General features: G+C 40.0%; 1 protein-coding gene across 2 annotated transcripts in view; it reads left to right on the top strand.

Moving 5' to 3' along the window:
• The first annotated feature begins 225 nt into the window (after positions 1 to 225).
• The window catches only part of map3k7 (mitogen-activated protein kinase kinase kinase 7), a 62,701-nt gene continuing 44,685 nt past the window's right edge, over positions 226 to 18,241 (top strand). For both annotated transcript variants that reach the window (XM_083934112.1, XM_083934111.1), the window contains exons 1-5: positions 226 to 409; positions 972 to 1,095; positions 1,212 to 1,322; positions 1,550 to 1,615; positions 1,767 to 1,812. In XM_083934112.1, the coding sequence (XP_083790238.1) occupies positions 1,003 to 1,095; positions 1,212 to 1,322; positions 1,550 to 1,615; positions 1,767 to 1,812 (316 nt within the window). In that variant the 5' untranslated portion in view covers positions 226 to 409; positions 972 to 1,002. The remainder of the gene's footprint in view (positions 410 to 971; positions 1,096 to 1,211; positions 1,323 to 1,549; positions 1,616 to 1,766; positions 1,813 to 18,241) is intronic.

Below are 18,241 nucleotides of genomic sequence, written 5' to 3'. Positions count from 1 at the left end.
GATCATTTGAACGATTTATATATGATGCTTTATCATAGTTAAATGCGGAATACGGAAGCCCTAAAGTTAAAACTATCTAACGTATATAAATTAGTTGGAATTAGTTCCACTTAAAAAATTAACAAGTCGAAAGAGAGCCTTTCCTTTTCTTAAGGTTGAGTTGGTCTCGAATTCAGTGAGCAGGGGACACAGTTGCAGTGCGCACACACTTCCTGATGGAGCTGCTCCTGCGTACAATTAAAATACAATCCTTGCAAGCCAGCTAGACGAGTTGTGAAAAAGTTATGTCTGGCTGTCAAGTGGATAGAGAAAGACTATTTTTAAAAATGGACGTTATTCCTCTTTTTTCCGTACATTAATAGCAAAATCCCGATGTCCACAGAGCCGGCACTGGTGACAAGTCAACAGCGTAGGGTTGGATTGTTGAAGCTAATAAGTCCCGGTAGCTAGCGTTAGCAACCAGGCTAACCAGCTAACGCAAACTGGCTGGCTAATACACTGTAGGCCTTGGGTAGCTTATTTTGACTTTCAATTATGATATGTTTATGTTTCATATGGTCAGCACTGGTCTTTACTGATGCTATACACCTATATTACGTGTGTCGGAAGCTAAATGTGAGCACTCTTACATCTCAGTGACAGTTTTACTAGTGAGGCTACAGTTCGCTGCTAGCTCAACGGTTAGCCATTTGGTTGAGTGCATCATACTCTAGCTGACAGAAAGATAATATTAAGCCGATGAATCTTCTTTGACAGGATGTGTAACCTTGCTATCCTATTTTAAAGTATATTTAGCTAACGTTATGTATTCTGTTACTTGGCCATGTCCCTGGTTAATGACTCGTCAGTGCTTCAATAATGCCATCGTGATAAATGTCTAGGATCAAGTTTGCGCATCCTTGTGCTTAATTCAATCGTGAATAGACGTTAACGTCCATGTTCTTTTTGTCTGTAATTTGCTCTGTTTTCAGTAAGTTAACTTCTAGCTAACGTTAGTAAGTAATGTCTCTAACGTTACCATCCGCCGATATACTTGAAACACCTCATGGATATCCGTTTGAAGAAATCAATTATGAGGATATTGAAGTTGAGGAGGTAGGTTCTGTTTATCTGTGTGGTCTGCTCACCATGACCCTGAAACAGAATAAATTTCGCCCAAAGATGTAGACGTTTATCTTGGAGTAACTTTCACGTTAATTATCCATGTTCAGGTGGTGGGGAGAGGAGCCTTCGGGGTTGTTTGCAAAGCCAAATGGAAAGGCAAAGATGTTGCAATCAAGACCATTGAGAGTGAATCTGAAAGGAAAGCCTTTATTGTTGAGGTACTGTTGTAATTGTCTTTACTACAGTTTCCTTCAATGCAACATGTTTAGTTGACACACACTGTCAAGATCTAGCTAATATTACCAGTTGATTCTGCTACTTCCCATCAGTGCCTTCAGTAGTAGCAGGGCAGAATACTTATAATAACAGACTGGGAGGTAAATAGTTTTCTGTTGAAAAGCACGAAGCAGGTGTAATGTGTGCAATGTTTTCTCTTTATCTCCAGCTCCGGCAACTTTCACGTGTGAATCACCCCAACATTGTGAAGTTGTATGGCTCTTGCAATAATCCAGTAAGTTAACGGGAATGTTTTATATGTTGCTCTCTAAACTACACAGCCACATCAGCACAATCACCAGTAATGGTGCCTCAATATAGGCTTGAGTGTTGAGTGTGTTGTCTGTCTGGTTGAGTTTCTGTCTGATGCCCCCCCCCCCCCCCAGGTCTGCCTTGTGATGGAATATGCTGAAGGCGGGTCATTGTATAATGGTGAGTCTGCATGTACACTACTGAACAATCCGGTTACATTACAGATGTCAGAATCTGTTCTGCGTTGCTAGTAGGGGAATGCACACAGCCTTGCATATACATGAGAAGCCGCCCTGTTGTCCCTCCCACTGTTTGCATGCTCAGTCATTTGCTCAGGAGCTCACTGACATTAAAAAGGAGCTCACTGACATTAAAAATCTCTTTTTTCAGAGTGCCCTGGCAAAGACAGGCCGCAGCATGACTAACGTTTCTGACAAACAGCAGCCAATACAAAATACATGACAATAATACAATAAAAATATATCGAAGAACAAGTGGAAAGAGGGAATATATGTCAAAATCGATCATAATCACGAACGTCTTTAAAATCATCCAATAAGAGCAGGACCTGGAGTTTCAGGTGTGTCTGTAATTAGTTCCAGGTAAAGCAGAATTTATTTACTTACAGTAGATTATAAGCTGTCATTAGTTGGGACTTTGTGTAATTATACAATATGGTTACACTTCAACTCTATTTTATTATTTATTAAAACCATAAGAGACTTGATTAGGACTTGCTGCTGCCCTCAGATACTTGAGTCTTGATTTGGACTTGCCCCTCAGAGACTTGAGACTTGACCCGAACGTTCCCTCAAAGACTTGAGGCTTTACTTTGACCTGCAAAAAATTACTTGTGGTCATCTATGGCATATACTAGCTCAAATTATTCCAAAGAACTGATGTGAAATATTTTGAGTTAATATTTTGCATTAAGGTGTTACTAAAATGAGAACATACTCAGTATTTTTCATTTGTTGAGTGTAAAAAATATCTGGATTATATTGGCCATATCGTTCAGCCCTTATATGCAGCAATATTATAATGTCTCAAAGAGAAATATGTGCCAGTGTTTCAGAAAAATTAAGCCTCATAGAAGGTCAAGATTGTTACTTTCTGTTTAATAAGTAGGGCATACTCTGGTCTAAATCTCTATAAGCCGATTCTCCATAGGAATGTAGAATCGGACACGTTTTGGGTGTTATAGTTTCCAGTCGTAGTCCAAGTAGGATTTATCAATCATGTCTGGGAAGGCTTGGTTGCATGCAGGTGAACAGTCTGTGGAGAAAAAACGTCATGCATCAAGGAAACCATGTGTTTCATGGTTTGATGCAGATTTGGCTTTTCATTAGCTTTTTGTTATTATTTATCTGCATTTATATGCAGATATCTGTTTATAGAGACACCGTCTCTCAACTTCAACTCTGTTATGAACAATGACCATGGCTTGGAAGAGGAAGTCTTGGTCCAGATATAAGCTGGCTACACCCGAAATCCAGAAATATGAGCTATTGACCCCAGATTGTTACGGATTTGAGGAGTTGATTGCCAAATCTACAAAAATAAGGACACAGTTTTAATAAACTGGAATAAATCATTTATATTGTATTGTTTTATACATGAAGTTAGAGCCTTTTCTGCTTGCAGGTAATTAATGTGTGTAGATCTTTTATTTGGTTACAGACATCAGTGGTTGGAATAGCTTTTATTCCCAAGAGGTTCAGATTGGCAAGTTTTAGTTGTTTCAAGATGTAAATCCCACATTGTGATCTCTCTACTGCAGTATGGCACCATAACATTGATTTCATTCAATTGAGTTGGGAATACTGTTTTTCAACGATGTGTTCTCAGTTTTCACTCCTGCAATTACAAACCCCAATTCCAATGAATTGGGACATTGTGAAAAACAAACATAAAAACAGAATACAATGATTTGCAAATCCTGTTCAACCTTTATTCAATTGAATGCACTACAAAGACAAGATATTTAATGTTCACACTGATAAACTTTATTGTTTTTTTTTTAAATGATTCACTCATTTTAATTTGATGCATGCAACACATTCCAAAAAAGCTGGGACAGTTGCATGTTTACCACTGTTACATCACCTTTCCAATTAACAACACTCAGTAAGTGTTTGAGAACTGAGGACACTAATTGTTGAGTTGTTGTAGGATAATTCTTTCCCATTCTTGCTTGATGTACGACTTCAGTTGCTCAACAGTCCAGGGTCTCCGTTGTTGTCTTTTGTTCTTCATAAGCCGGTCTGGGAGAGAGGTGTGGACTGCAGAAGGCCAGTCTAGTACCTGCACTCTTTTATTACGAAGCCACGCTGTTGGAACACGTGCAGGATGTGTCCTGGCATTGTCTTGCTGAGAAAAGCAGGGACGTCCCTAAAAAAAAGTTACACATGATGCCATGGGCACTAACACACCCCCATACCAACACAGATGCTGGCTTTTGAACTTTGCTCTGATAACATTCTGGATGGTCCTTTTCCTCTTTGGCCCGGAGGACACAACGTCCATGATTTCCAAAATCAATATGAGATGTGGACTCATCAGACCACAGCACACTTTGAGCCCAGAGAAGCAGATGGTGTTTCTGGGTGTTGTTAATAAACAGTGCCTATAGAAAGTCATCATACCCTTTTGAAATAGTCACTTTTTTGGTTTTACAGCCTGAAATGATGATACATAAAAAAATATTTATGCAGGTTGATTTACACATTTTGCCTTACAACATTCAAGTGAAATAGTTTTTGTCAATATTTCAATTCAATTCAATTTCAATTCAATTTTATTTATAGTGTCGAATCATAACAAAAGTTATCTCAGGACACTTTACAGAGTAGGTAAAGACCACACTCAATGACTTATTTATGATTTACATAGACATAGGTTTACCGGTTTATGAGGTGCAACGTAGTGTAAGCTTTTATGACCGCTGTCCTCTCTCGTATCCATGTCAGCGTGTCAAATCCTGCCACGCTGGGAGACTTGATCCACGCGCTCCTACAGACACAACGCTATGCACCCTCCCGCTACGCTCTTCTTTGTGGTTTTCTGAATCCTCTTGGCAGCAGCTCGCTAAGCTCTGCTGTTGTTGTTGTTGTTGTTCTCAATCGTTTCTGTCTGGTTAAATCTGTGGTTAAATCACCACCGCAATGTCTCTTTCTACTTTAAGAGGAAAGGTTGTCACAGAAAACCATCAGTTCACCAGAGAATGGACAGAGAAGTTTTAGTTTCTGTCACTGTGAAGCCTGTGCTAACTCTGCAGCCATATCGGTGTGTAAAGAGGATAAGTTGATAAGGCATTTTCTGAAGAATCATGTTACTCTGCATTTATGTTATGTTCATTTTTGTCAGTCCAGTTTTTGATGAATAAACTAATGTTTCATATGTACATGTAAGCCTGGTAAAGTAACTAGTAACTGAGGTAGAATAGAATAGAATTACTTTAATGATCCCAGACTGGGAAATTATTTTGTAACAGCAGTAGTGGGTCAGCAAATAATGTGTAATATGTACCTAACATAGATAGAATCCAATGTATACATAGTGTATATATACAATGCACAGTGTGCTTTAAACACTCAACAATAATATATACAACAAAACAAAATATGCAAAATATACTATAACAACAATAATATATACAACAAAACAGTAGAGAGACCAGAGTTCTCTATCAGGCAGAGGTGAGAGAGTTATTATATTCAGTGATGGATTGTGGCAGGAAAGATTTCCTGTATCTGTTGCTACGACAGTGAAGCTGAAGCAGCCTTCTGGAGAACGTGCTCTGCTGTCTGACCAGTGTGAGTTTGAGAGGGTGGAGAGGATTATCCATGATGGAGGTAATCAGTTTAATGCAGTGGAGTAAAAAGTAGAATGATTCCACTGATTTGTAGTGGAGAAGTATAAAAGAGCATGTCAATAAAATACTCAAGTAAAAGACAAGAGTCTCAAACTTGTACTTTAGTCCAATAATTAAGTGAAAACTTTTGGTTAACAGGTTTGTTTAACAAGGATTGTTTTTTGACAAGCTTGTTGCACTTTAATGGCATTTCCTCAAGAATATCTGATTAAAATAAATATCTAATTATTAGGCTATAGATCTGATACATGGTATTTTTAGAATCCAAAAGAAATAGAAAAATACAACTGAACCGAAAACCGTGAGCCGAAAACTCTGATATGAACCGAACAGTGGATTTTGTGAACCGTTCCACCCCTACTGTGTATGAACCTTAATTATTTTATATTCTGTATGTCTGTTATAGAAATGGCATTCTATTTTTTTGATAATTTGCTAATAAAGAAGATCATATTTAAGTAAATGGGATCTTAGAAAGTCATTTTATTTTTAATCGTGGTACCGAATTGGCATTGAGAATCGTGTAATTTAACTCGTATTTTGACTACTGAATTTTTGGTATGGTGACATCTCTAGTTTGGATATGTCTCTACCAGCTTGGTGCACCTAGATTGGGAAATATTTCCCAATTCTTCTTTGCAGAACTGTTCAAGTTCAGTCAAATTCTGTGGTGAGCGGCGATGGATAGACTCTTCAAGTCCATCCACAGATGCTCTTTAGGATTTAGGTCAGGGCTCTGACTAGGCCACTCGAGGACATACAGATACAATTCAATTCAATTTTTCAATTCAATTTTATTTATAGTGTCAAATCATAACAAAAGTTATCTCAGGACACTTTACAGAGTAGGTAAAGACCACACTCAATGACTTATTTATGATTTACATAGACCCAACAATTCCTCTGTAGAGTACAGTGGCAACGAAAACCTTCCCTATAACAGGCAGGAACGTCAGACAGACCCAGCTCTGTGGAGGACGGCCATCTGTCTTGACCGGTTGGGGAGGAAGAAAAGGAGAGAGAAAGAGAGAAAAGACACACAGATGGACAGAGAGAGACAGACAGACACACTTCCAGAGATGCAAGCAAAGCCTAACAGTAACTATAATATTTATAGTAATGTGAATATAACGTATATGTTAAGGCAGTCAATACAACAGAATAGTAGAAACAAGCACAGCTAAGGTGACAGAATATTAAAATGATAATAATTATGGTGGCAAACATGATCAATGATGAGTAGTGGCAATAGCAGCTACGATACAGCTACAAATTTTATAGTTTATTAAACTAGTGATAGTATATATGAGTCACAGTGACAATAGCAGCAGGAAGCGTCATGTAGGACCATGGCAGCAAGCACCACCACGATCAGCAGAGACCTGCGAGACGACAAAGCACAAACAGCTCCGGGGAAGAAGCTGAATCAGTAACATGCATTGATGGGACATGAATGATTCAGACAGAGAGGAGAGAAGCTCAGAGTATCAGGAAAAGTATTATCCCCCGGCAGACTAGGCCTATAGCAGCATAATTAAGCAGAATAAAGTCTCATCGTAAGCCCTAGCTGTAAGCTTTATCAAAAAGGAAAGTTTTAAGTTTACTCTTAAATATGGGGACAGTGTCTGCCTCCCGAATAACATTTGGGAGTTTGTTCCACAGGAGAGGAGCTTGGTAGCTGAAGGCTCTGTCTCCCAATCTACTTTTGGAGACTCTAGGAACGACGAGTAGCCCTGCATTCTCAGAGCGCAGAGATCTAGTTGGGTGATACGGTACTATGAGCTCTTTAAGATACGACGGAGCCTGACCAATAAGAGCTTTGTACGTAAGGAGAAGGATTTTAAATTCTATTCTAGATTTTACAGGTAGCCAGTGCAGAGAAGCTAATACAGGAGAAATATGTTCTCTTCTATTTGTTTTAGTTAGTACACGAGCTGCAGCATTTTGGACCAACTGGAGACTCTTAACAGACTTATGGGAGCAGCCTGATAATAAGGAATTGCAATAGTCCAGCCTAGAAGTAACAAATGCATGAACAAGTTTCTCTGCATCTTTCTGAGACACAATGTTCCTAATTTTTGCAATATTACGCAGGTGAAAATATGCAGTCCTTGTTGTTAGTTTTATGTGAGAATCGAAGGACATATCCTGATCAAAAATAACACCCAGATTCCTTACTGTGGTGCTGGAGGACAACACAACATCATCCAGAGTAACAATGTCTTTAGCTATTGAATTTCGGAGGCCTTTGGGGCCAAGTACAATAATTTCAGTTTTGTCTGAGTTTAACATCAGGAAATTGCAGGTCATCCAGCTTTTTATTTCCTTAATGCACATTTGAAGTTTATCTAACTGATGGGTTTCTTCTGGTTTGATCGACAAATATAATTGTGTATCATCAGCATAACAATGAAAGTTAATGGAGTGCTTCCTTATATTTCCTAAGGGAAGCATATATAAGGTGAAAAGAATCGGTCCAAGGACAGAACCCTGTGGGACTCCGTGACTAACTTTAGTGTGCATGGAGGATTTGTCATTATCATGTACAAACTGAGATCTATCTGATAAATATGACTTAAACCAGCTCAGTGCGGTTCCTTTAATGCCGATCAGATGCTCTAGTCTGTGTAGCAGGATGTGATGGTCAATAGTGTCGAAGGCAGCACTAAGATCTAGTAAGACAAGTACAGAGACAAGTCCTTTGTCTGAAGCTATTAGAAGGTCGTTAGTAATTTTCACCAGTGCTGTCTCAGTGCTATGATTTGCTCTAAATCCTGACTGGAAATCCTCAAATAACTCATTATTATGTAAAAAGTCACACAACTGATTGGCAACTAATTTCTCGAGGATCTTAGAGAGAAAAGGAAGGTTAGATATAGGTCTATAGTTGGCTAGTACCTCAGGATCAAGACTGGGCTTTTTAAGAAGAGGTTTAATTACAGCTACTTGAAAAGACATTGGTACATAACCTGCTGATAAAGACATGTTAATCATATCTAATACAGGAGTGCTAATTAAAGGTAACACTTCTTTAAGTAACCTAGTTGGAATAGAGTCTAGAAGACAAGTAGAAGGTTTTGATGCTGAAATAGTAGAGTTTAATTTGTTAAGGTCGACTGTAGAAAAGCAGTCCAAGAATATATCAGGTCGTACAGTTTGTACGGTTCCTGGGTTCGATGAAAGATTGGTGCCAAGCGAGTTGATTTTGTCCCTTATAGTTATAATTTTGTCATTAAAGAAGGTCATGAAGTCGTTACTGCTGAGGGTTATAGGAATACATGGCTCAATAGAGCTGTGGCTCTCTGTCAGCCTGGCTACAGTGCTGAAAAGAAATCTAGGATTGTTCTTATTCTCCTCTATTAAAGATGAGTAATATGCTGCTCTGGCATTACGGAGGTCCTTCCTATAGGTTTTAAGACTTTCTTGCCAAACTAAGTGAGATTCCTCCAGTTTAGTGGAGCGCCATTTACTTTCCAACTTTCGCGATATTTGTTTTAATTCACGGGTTTGTGAGTTATACCACGGAGCTAACTTCCTCTGTTTTATTATCTTCTTTTTTAAAGGAGCAACAGAGTCAAGTGTTGTTCTTAGAGAGCCTGCAACACTTTCAACAAGGTGATCAATTTCAGAGAAACTAACGTTAGTGCAGGAGTCTTGAATATTAGGATGAGGCATTAAAGTAAATGCAGATGGAATCGCTTCCTTAAATTTAGTTATAGCACTATCAGATAAACATCTGGTGTAGACACTTTTACCCAGTGGTGAGTAGTCCTGTAATATGAATTCAAAAGTTATTAAATAATGGTCTGATAAAATAGGATTCTGTGGAAAGACTATTAAGTCATCAATTTCCACACCATAAACCAAAACAAGGTCGAGGGTGTGATTAAAACAGTGAGTAGGTTTAGGTACACTCTGACTAAAACCAATCGAATCTAATAGAGAGATAAACGCGATACTGAGACTATTATTATCGCTGTCCACATGAATATTAAAATCACCTACAATTATTACTTTGTCGGATTTAAGGACTAAATTTGACAGAAACTCTGAGAATTCAGACAGAAATTCAGAGTACGGACCAGGAGCACGGTAAACTATAACAAATATAATTGGCTGCACAGTTTTCCAGGTTGAATGTGAAAGACTAAGAACAAGACTTTCAAATGAATTATAATTTAGTTTAGGTTTAGGGTTTATTAATAGGCCTGAATTATAAATAGCTGCAACGCCTCCTCCTCGACCACTGCCTCGAGAAATATGAGTATTAATATGACTGGGAGGAGTGGATTCATTTAGGCTAACATATTCTTCGGGACGCAGCCAGGTTTCGGTCAGACAGAGTAAATCAATATGGTTGTCTGATATCAGATCGTTTACTAATACAGCTTTAGATGAGAGAGATCTAATGTTTAAAAGTCCACATTTTATTTTCTGATATTGTTGCATTGTCGCAGATTTTGCGTTGATTTGTATCAAGTTTTTCTTTATAGCTCCTCTTCTGTTCATTTTTGATCTGTTTAATTTAAATGATCGTGGGGCAGACAGTGTTTGTATACTAAACTGAGCTGGAAAATGCTCCACAGGGAGCGCAGAGAGGTGTGTAAGACTGCCACTCTGCTTCCTGGGCACCTGCGATAAGGGCAGCGCAGAGAGGTGTATTAAACTGCGACTCTGCTTCCTGATCCCAACACTGGGTTGTCATGGTTTTAGACCGCTAACAACTGCGTCCAGGTTCTTAGATATGAGAGCGGCACCCTCCAAAGTAGGATGAATACCATCTCTCCTAATAAGACCAGGTTTTCCCCAGAAAGACTGCCAATTATCTACGAAGCCCACATTATTTACCGGGCACCATCCAGACAGCCAGCGACGGAATGATGACATGCGGCTATACATGTCATCGCAAGTCAAGTCATACAGAATGCTTTATTGTCACTGTAACAAGTACAGCAAGATAGAAACGATCACCCCGTTCATAAATATACAACATCATACATACAATAAGACAGACATAACAGGATGACTCTAGTTACAGGAAGGGAGGAAGAGGACAAAAGAGGATAGTGGAGGAGAGAGAAAAAAAAATCAGCACTGTGTTGTTGTGTTGTCATTGTGTTAAGCCTGTTTTAGGGTTTCATATATATCAGACCCAAATTCTGCAAGCTTTGGGCACATCCTGAACATGTGTGTGCGGTCCGTTTGGGACTTCTTACAGCAGTTACAAGCTTCACTGCGACAAGGGTATATCTTAGCCAATTTAGCGTTGGTGAAATGGGCTCTATGAAGCACCTACCACTGTAATAGACCGTGCCTGGCACAAATTGAGGATGAGTGGACCAGTTTTAGAATGTCCCTCCACTGGACCTCAGTAATGTCAACCCCCAAATCCTTCTCCCATGCATTTTAAGATGATACAGTGTGGACTGGGCCCAAAAGAGCAATCTTATTATAAATGACAGGTATCAGTCATTTGTGTTGTATGTTGAGAGACAAGAATAGGTCCATCTCAGCTTCAGGGGGGCGGTTCGGAAAATGTGGGAATTGCTTTTGGATAAAATGTCTCATTTGAAGGTACCTGTTATATGGCAGGCTGTATTTGTCCGACATAAATGCAAAGTAGGCCTGCACGATTCAGGGAAAAATATGAATCACGATTTTTTAGCTTCGAATTGATATCACGATTCTCTGGCACGATTTTTTCCCCCTCACTAAGTGTAAAGTTTACTGCACACATGAACCATGAAAAAACAACAAATTGACGGTACCAAACATAGATTTTATTGGCACAAGCCTGTAAACAAAGGCTTCAATGAACGTAAAAGAAAATAAAGTGCATACTGACCACTGTGGCCATGGTGCAGTATCAAACAGTATCATAATACAACATCAACATCATAATAACTTTAATTGCTGGCCTTTTAGTTGAATATTTCTTGAACCAACACTAAACACCTGCAAATGAAGGCTTCAATGTAAAAAAACCCCCAAAAAAACCCACATTCAATTGGCTATTCAAGTAGGCTCTAAAAATTGTAACATAAATAAGCATAAATAAAACACAGGTTACCAATCTACCAAGGTGTCAGTGACAAAAGTAAATTAATATTAAATTGGCCATTACAAAACAGTAAATTAAATTATTTTTTTCGTGGAGACATAGGCCTCTCACACGATATATGTGACCCTGAATATGGCTATTAAAGATTCCTGGCCAGAAACACCAGCCTGTCAACATGCTCTGGCTTTAGTGATGCACGATGACATGTCACAATGTTGCCCCCTGTACTGAACAGCCGCTCAGAAGGTGAGCTGGTAGCTGGAATGCAAAGGTATTTCTTAACCAACACAGACAACCGTGGATAAGCATTGCTATTTTGCCGCCACCAGATTAAGGGGTCATCTTCACTGTCAATGTTGCATGTCAGAAGATATGCCTCCAGCTCTGTGGATACTGCATGCTCTAGAGAAGAGAACTGGTCATGGCCTTGTGCTGCTTTGAAGAAACTTCCCAGGGTCTTTCAGCCCTTCTTCAGGGGGGGGTGCTGCATTTGGCTGGGGATTTTGCTGGAAAATAAATTAACAATCCAAATCAATATTAAGTAATATAATGCATCACAACAGTCCAGGAGTAGACAATAGTATTGCAATGTGACAGTGACCTTACCATAGCTAAAGTAATGCCAGCCATCTCATCTGTCAGTCTCTCTCTCACTTTGGCTTTCTTCTCCTCAATGACGTAGTTCATCTTGAACCTCGGGTCAAGAGTTGTGGCCATGTCGAGTAGATCCTGAGTTTGGGGATCACTGTACTTCTCTTGCAGATATTTCAGGATGTTTGACTTGACAGATTTTGTGAATTCTGTGTCATCATCTTGCACAGCCAAAACAGAGGTTTCGAAAAGGTAAAGAACCGGCTTCACAGAGGATATGCTGACATATAGTTCTCCGGATAGGGCATCGGTGAATTCAGCCAGTGGATTTAGGATGTTGCTCATTGCCTCAAGGACTTCCACATCCTGCCATGTGGGCACTAGGTGTCTAACCTTTCGATCATTGAAGACCTGTGAAATGGCTGGAAGCTGTTCCAGGATCCTACGGATCATCTCTTGTCTTGACCCCCATCTAGTGGGACACTCTGTTTTCAGTTGATGTTCTGGGAGTTTGAGCTCTTTCTGGACTATGGCAAGGTTTCTCCTCCGTAGCCAGCTGTGACTGAAAGTGCTCACAATCTTTCTGCAAAGGCCTGTGACACGGTCAATTCGTGGATCTTTCATGGCATTTTCTACAAGAAAAATACAACAAATCTGAATGAGTATAACACAAACTATTTGTCTGCACTATCACAAATAACTTAATTAATTAATTATTTAGTATGATCATTATTATTATTTGTAGTACTTGTAGTAGCATATGTTCTACAGCAGTGGTTCTCAACCTTTTTTCAGTGATGTACCCCCTGTAAAATATTTTTCAGCCAAGAACCCCCAGTAATAACCAGCGCAAAACATTTTTGGTTAAAACAGGACATGACAGGTTGGGTTGAACCATCCTGAAACGGGGGAGACTCTGGGTTTATTAGGATAATGAATCTGAATAGCCTACTGTACTGAATATAAATTTAATTATTTGAAGTTATACTTATATTTTCCTTAAATGTTATTTAAACATATATATTAAATTTAAATCTAATTAATCACAAGGTTTCTTTAATTCATTTCGATTATTCACAATCCTAAATATGACTGAAAAATTCACCTTTTCTGTGTACTGTTAGTGTTAAATGTTAAAACAGGATGTAATAACAGAAAAACACAGAAAACGGAATTTAATTTCCAGAGGTTTTTACTGAATAAGGCTTAAAGCTTAGCAACTGCTTACTGTAAGTCACTTTGGATAAAAGCGTCAGCTAAATGCGGGGAGGCGATCGCTCTTTGTTTACATCTGGAAGTCTCGCGCGAACGAGAAGAACGCTTTTCTTAAAGCAGTTCGTTCTTCTCGTTCGCGCGATCTAAAAAGTTGCATAGTGCCTCTTTAATAGTCAGAATATACCTTGATAAAAGAATTTGAATGTAAAATATGAACTATGAACTGTAAACATAAAAAACAACAAGCACGGAAACATTGGCCCAGTAGTTATTTGTTTTAGCCTCTTGTTTCCAGGTCAGTCCTGATGTAAAAATACACCGGCAGAAACAGCCTCTGTCTCTTTAGGAGCCGCTGAGACGCTCTGCCTGCTATTACCGTAATGACCGCATATCTCGCAGCGAGTCTGCTTCAGAAACCGTTGGGTTTTTTTTTCTCGATTGCGCAAATGGTTCAAGATTTACAGTAATTTTTTTTTTAAAAAAACACGAGAAATCCGGTGAGATCGGTGTGATTGACAAATCTTTTTTTAATACTGGAACTGTCCATTCAAAGGGCCAGCGTTTTTTTTTTTACATGGATGCTACTTTTTAAGTTTATTTCAAAATCTCCCGTACCCCCTGGAGTGCCTTCACGTACCCCCATTTGAGAACCACTGTTATACAGGTGAGGGGCTAACTTGGTACAACACACACACACACACACACACACACAGAGCAACTCACCAATTGCCAGATGTAGCCTATGGCCAAAACATTGGAGCCTGGTCCAGTTGTTGATGGAGATTGCCTTCACGATGTTTGACCCGTTGTCCGTTGTTGTACATGCCATTTTCTCTTCTTCCAACTTCCAACATGCGAGGGCATCCCTCAGTCCCTGTGCCAAGATCTCGCCCGTGTGGTCATCGGGGAAATAAGCCGTTTGTAGGCACTTGCTTTTCATGGTGAAATTAGCGGTTATGAAGTGGACAGTAAGGCTCATGTATGGCTCCATCGTTCGGCTAGACCATAAATCAGTTGTTGTCGCAAAATAATCCGCTTGCTGCACTTCTGCCTGGACTTCAGCCCTCACTTTATTGTACATAGCTGGCAGTACAACATATGAAAAATAGTTACGGGAGGGTATCGAGTAGCGTTTGTCCAATGTATGGATCATCTTACGAAATCCGTCACGTTCTACTGTGTTTATTGGAACCATATCCTTTGCTAGATGGTAAGCAATTGCCTCGGTTATTTCTTTACTCCTACTGGAGTTTTGTGGATATGGTGTCGCATTGTGGAAGGTCTCTAAAATAGATCTCTGCGTTGGACGACTTTCAGATCTCTTAACTTTTTCGGCTTCATCATACTGCACTTTGTGGTGACGTTTGAGGTGCTGGTAAAGATTTGAGGTATTACCTTGCGGTGCTGCAACGACGCCATAGCATGATTTGCAAATTACATTACACTGACCATCGTCGTCTTGTTTGAAACCGAAATACTTCGACACCACAGAATGCGAGCCTTTTTTCGGAACGAGGTCGGTTTGAGATGTAGTTGCCTGATTTTCGTCGCTAAGAACAGGGTTTTCATCAGCCATTTTTTGTCCTGTGTCGCTAGACTAAATTCGGAGATGCTGCGCGCTTTCCCAACTCCCGCTCTCCTCTCGCCACGGCCACATGAGTGAAACACGTGACTTAAAGGCGCAGCGCTCTGCCTGAGCTTTGAGAATCTAGGCTGACGTTAACCTGCAGCACTTTGGAGCGCTCATATCAGAACGAGTTTGTGATGTAGCCGGCTCGTAAAATAAAATGAGAATCGAAGTCATTTCAAAATGAAATCGTGCACAGGAGTGAATCGAGATCGCGATTTTATAACGATTAATCGTGCAGGCCTAATGCAAAGGACGGAAAAACACCTTTGTCATACAGGTCGTTAAGCGTTCTGAGGCCCTTATCTGACCATATACAGAATACAGGGTCGGTGCAAGAAGGGAGAAATGCACAGTTATTAAATACTGGGGCAAGGGTTCAAAGCCCTTTGCAAGCCATACTGCTTCCTGACCTGGATCCAAATTTTAATGATATTGCTGACAACCGGATTAGGTGAGAACTTCTGGGCAGTTATGAGGAGCTGTGAGCAAATCATAGAATGCAAAGAGCAGGAAGAAGATTTTATCTCTTAATTTGAACCCCTTGTCAACTGATCCAGAATTTATAAAACTGGGGGGAGGGAGGGAGGATCTGGGGTTTGAAATAAATAAGAGGTCACCAGCATATAAGGAGAGTATGTGGACCAGGCCAAAACGAGTGATGCCTTCAAACTCATTCTGGTTTCTAAGCCAGATGGCTAATAGCTCGATGGCTATGTTGAACAACAAGGGTGAGAGCGGACAGCCCTGCCGGGTCCCACGTTTGAGAGGGAAGTATGTTGAACGGACAATGTTTACAGATGCAGAGGGGGTTATATACAGAAGCATACAGAAATATTAAACAGAAAATAAAATTGGAATCAAAGCCAAATTTCTCCAAAATGAAAACTAGATCGGGGGGAAAAGGAGAAAGCTTTACTATGGGGATTTCTAAACCTCCAAGGATCAGAAATTCCCAACTGTGATGCATATGTTTTTACTGTGTGTGCTGATTTGGATAGCGTAACCTGTGTAGGAGTCACATCCTCCACCCATGATAATGCAGTGACTATCAGCGTTTGGGATTTTGGCAAATAGCCTTTTAAAAAACTGGTCATCGTCCCAGTTGGGCACATAAACCAAAACTAAGACCACTGGTGTGTTCTGAATGTGCCCGAAACTATGACATAGCGGCCGTCAGTATCTAGGATTACATTTATCGGCTCAAGCAGGACCTTTTTATGAATGATTATAGCTGCCCCTCTAACTCTATCTGTAAATTTCGAGTGGAATAGGTGGCTCATCCACGCCCTCTTAATACGTGGGGTGTCAGATGATTTCAGACGCGCTTCCTCCAGAAACATCACATCCCCCTTATGGTACTGTAACCCTGTCAGGAACGTACCGATTTTGATCGCTTTGTTCATTCCCTTAGTATTCAGACGCACTCCAGTACCTGTCTTTACAGCATTAGCCGTAGGGACAATAATAATAAGTTTGAAGTCACATGGAAATAATAATATTAAAAAATTAATAATTATGATTCTGAACCGACAGCCATATAAAATAAATTAAATCAGCCAGCAGAGGGTGCCAGGATGCATTATTGCAGGCAGCCCATGGAGGCATATCTCCACATCAAACAAGATAAATAGACCAGAATGCATATGCTGCAATGGTGCAGGTTGCCTCAGGTAAATGCCAGGCTGCACCTACGACAGAAAATAAAATGCTTCAGATAACCCTGTGGCGGTGGGTGATAAACATCCAAGATGATATAAAATTAGGTTGTGCAGAAAATATATAATAACCAACTGAAATCCACATGTGGATGAGCTTCCAGTACCGGACATGAAGGCCGATTAAAAATAATCTGAATTCACATAGTAGTGTAAGCAGGCACGGAGAGAAAGATGAAAAAAACAAACAGGAATTTAAAAAAAATCCGAAAAACACTGGATCTCGAGTCCACATGTCCACAGTGTGTTAAAATGTCCATTTAGCGATTTCTGTTCAAAACTTCCATCCTGTGGGCCCACCACTCGCAGGAGGAACCATTGGGATCTTGTGCGCTACTGCACGGGTGGGGAAAGGAAAGTTTGGGGTCCCCTGCTAAAGCTGCTGCCCCCGCGACCCGTCCCCGGATGAGCGGTTGAAGATGAGATGAGATGAGATGTCAGGACTGTAACTTCTAAAGCTGCGGTGACAGTGGCTCATCTGTGGTAAAATCAACAGCCTCATCATCAGGTTTTCTCCATCCCTGACTTTAGCCAGCAGCTTAGTGTTGTTCTCTGTTACTGTGGCATAGGAGGCCTCCAGCATTAGCAAACGTTCATCTTGTAAATTTGCATTTACCTCGAGGGAGCCTATCTACTGAGCATGGTCAGACACTGTGGTGTGGACGTGGTCCAGCTTTGCTTCGAGCATTGAAATGGAGGCTTTGAACTTGGTGGAGAGGGCTGTGCGGTGCATCTCCAAGAGGTTAGTAATGGCCGCCATGCTAATCTCGCCACCTCCCTTGTCTGCGGGGCTAGCCTTCAGCCCCTGGTCTTTTTACAGTCTGTCTGGTCGCATGCGTCGGCATATTTCGGTGGTGTATTCTTCAAATGAGATGAATATTACTATTTGTGTGACTTCCGGGGTCCTGAAATATGAAATTATTAAAAGTTGCAGGAGCAAGACTCAACCCGTGTCTACTCCATCACAGTTAAACTGGAAGTCCATTAACACATTTAAAAAAATAAAAATGTACATGTCAGGCAAAATGTCTAAATCACACTGGAATTTTTTTCCCCATTTATTATCATTTCAGGCTTTAAAACTTACAATTCAAAAGGGTATGATGACTTTCTATAGGCACTGTCTAGCTTTTGGAGTTTTAACTTGCAAATGTAGATGTAGCCATGAACCATGTTAACTGACAATGGTTTTCTAAAGTGTTCCTAAGCCCCACGTGGTTTTATCTGTTACAGAATGATCAAAGGTCACGGCATTCAATGTTGTGTTTCGGCCCTGCCGTGCAGAGATTTCTCCAGATTCCCTGAATCTTTGGATGATGATATGGACTGTGGATGATGAAATCTCTAAATTCCTTGTAATTGTACGTTGAGAAACGTTCTTAAACTGTTTGACTATTTGCTCAAGCAGTTAATTCAATTCAATTAAATTTTATTTATAGTGCCAAATCATAACAAAAATTATCTCGGGACACTTTACAGAGTAGGTATAGACCACACTCTATGACTTATTTATGATTTACATA

This window comes from Echiichthys vipera (genome assembly GCF_963691815.1).
Source record: "Echiichthys vipera genome assembly, chromosome: 19".
NCBI lineage: Eukaryota > Metazoa > Chordata > Actinopteri > Perciformes > Trachinidae > Echiichthys > Echiichthys vipera.
The sequence above is the reverse complement of the archived record's forward strand: the minus strand, read 5'-3'. Positions and strand labels throughout refer to the sequence as shown.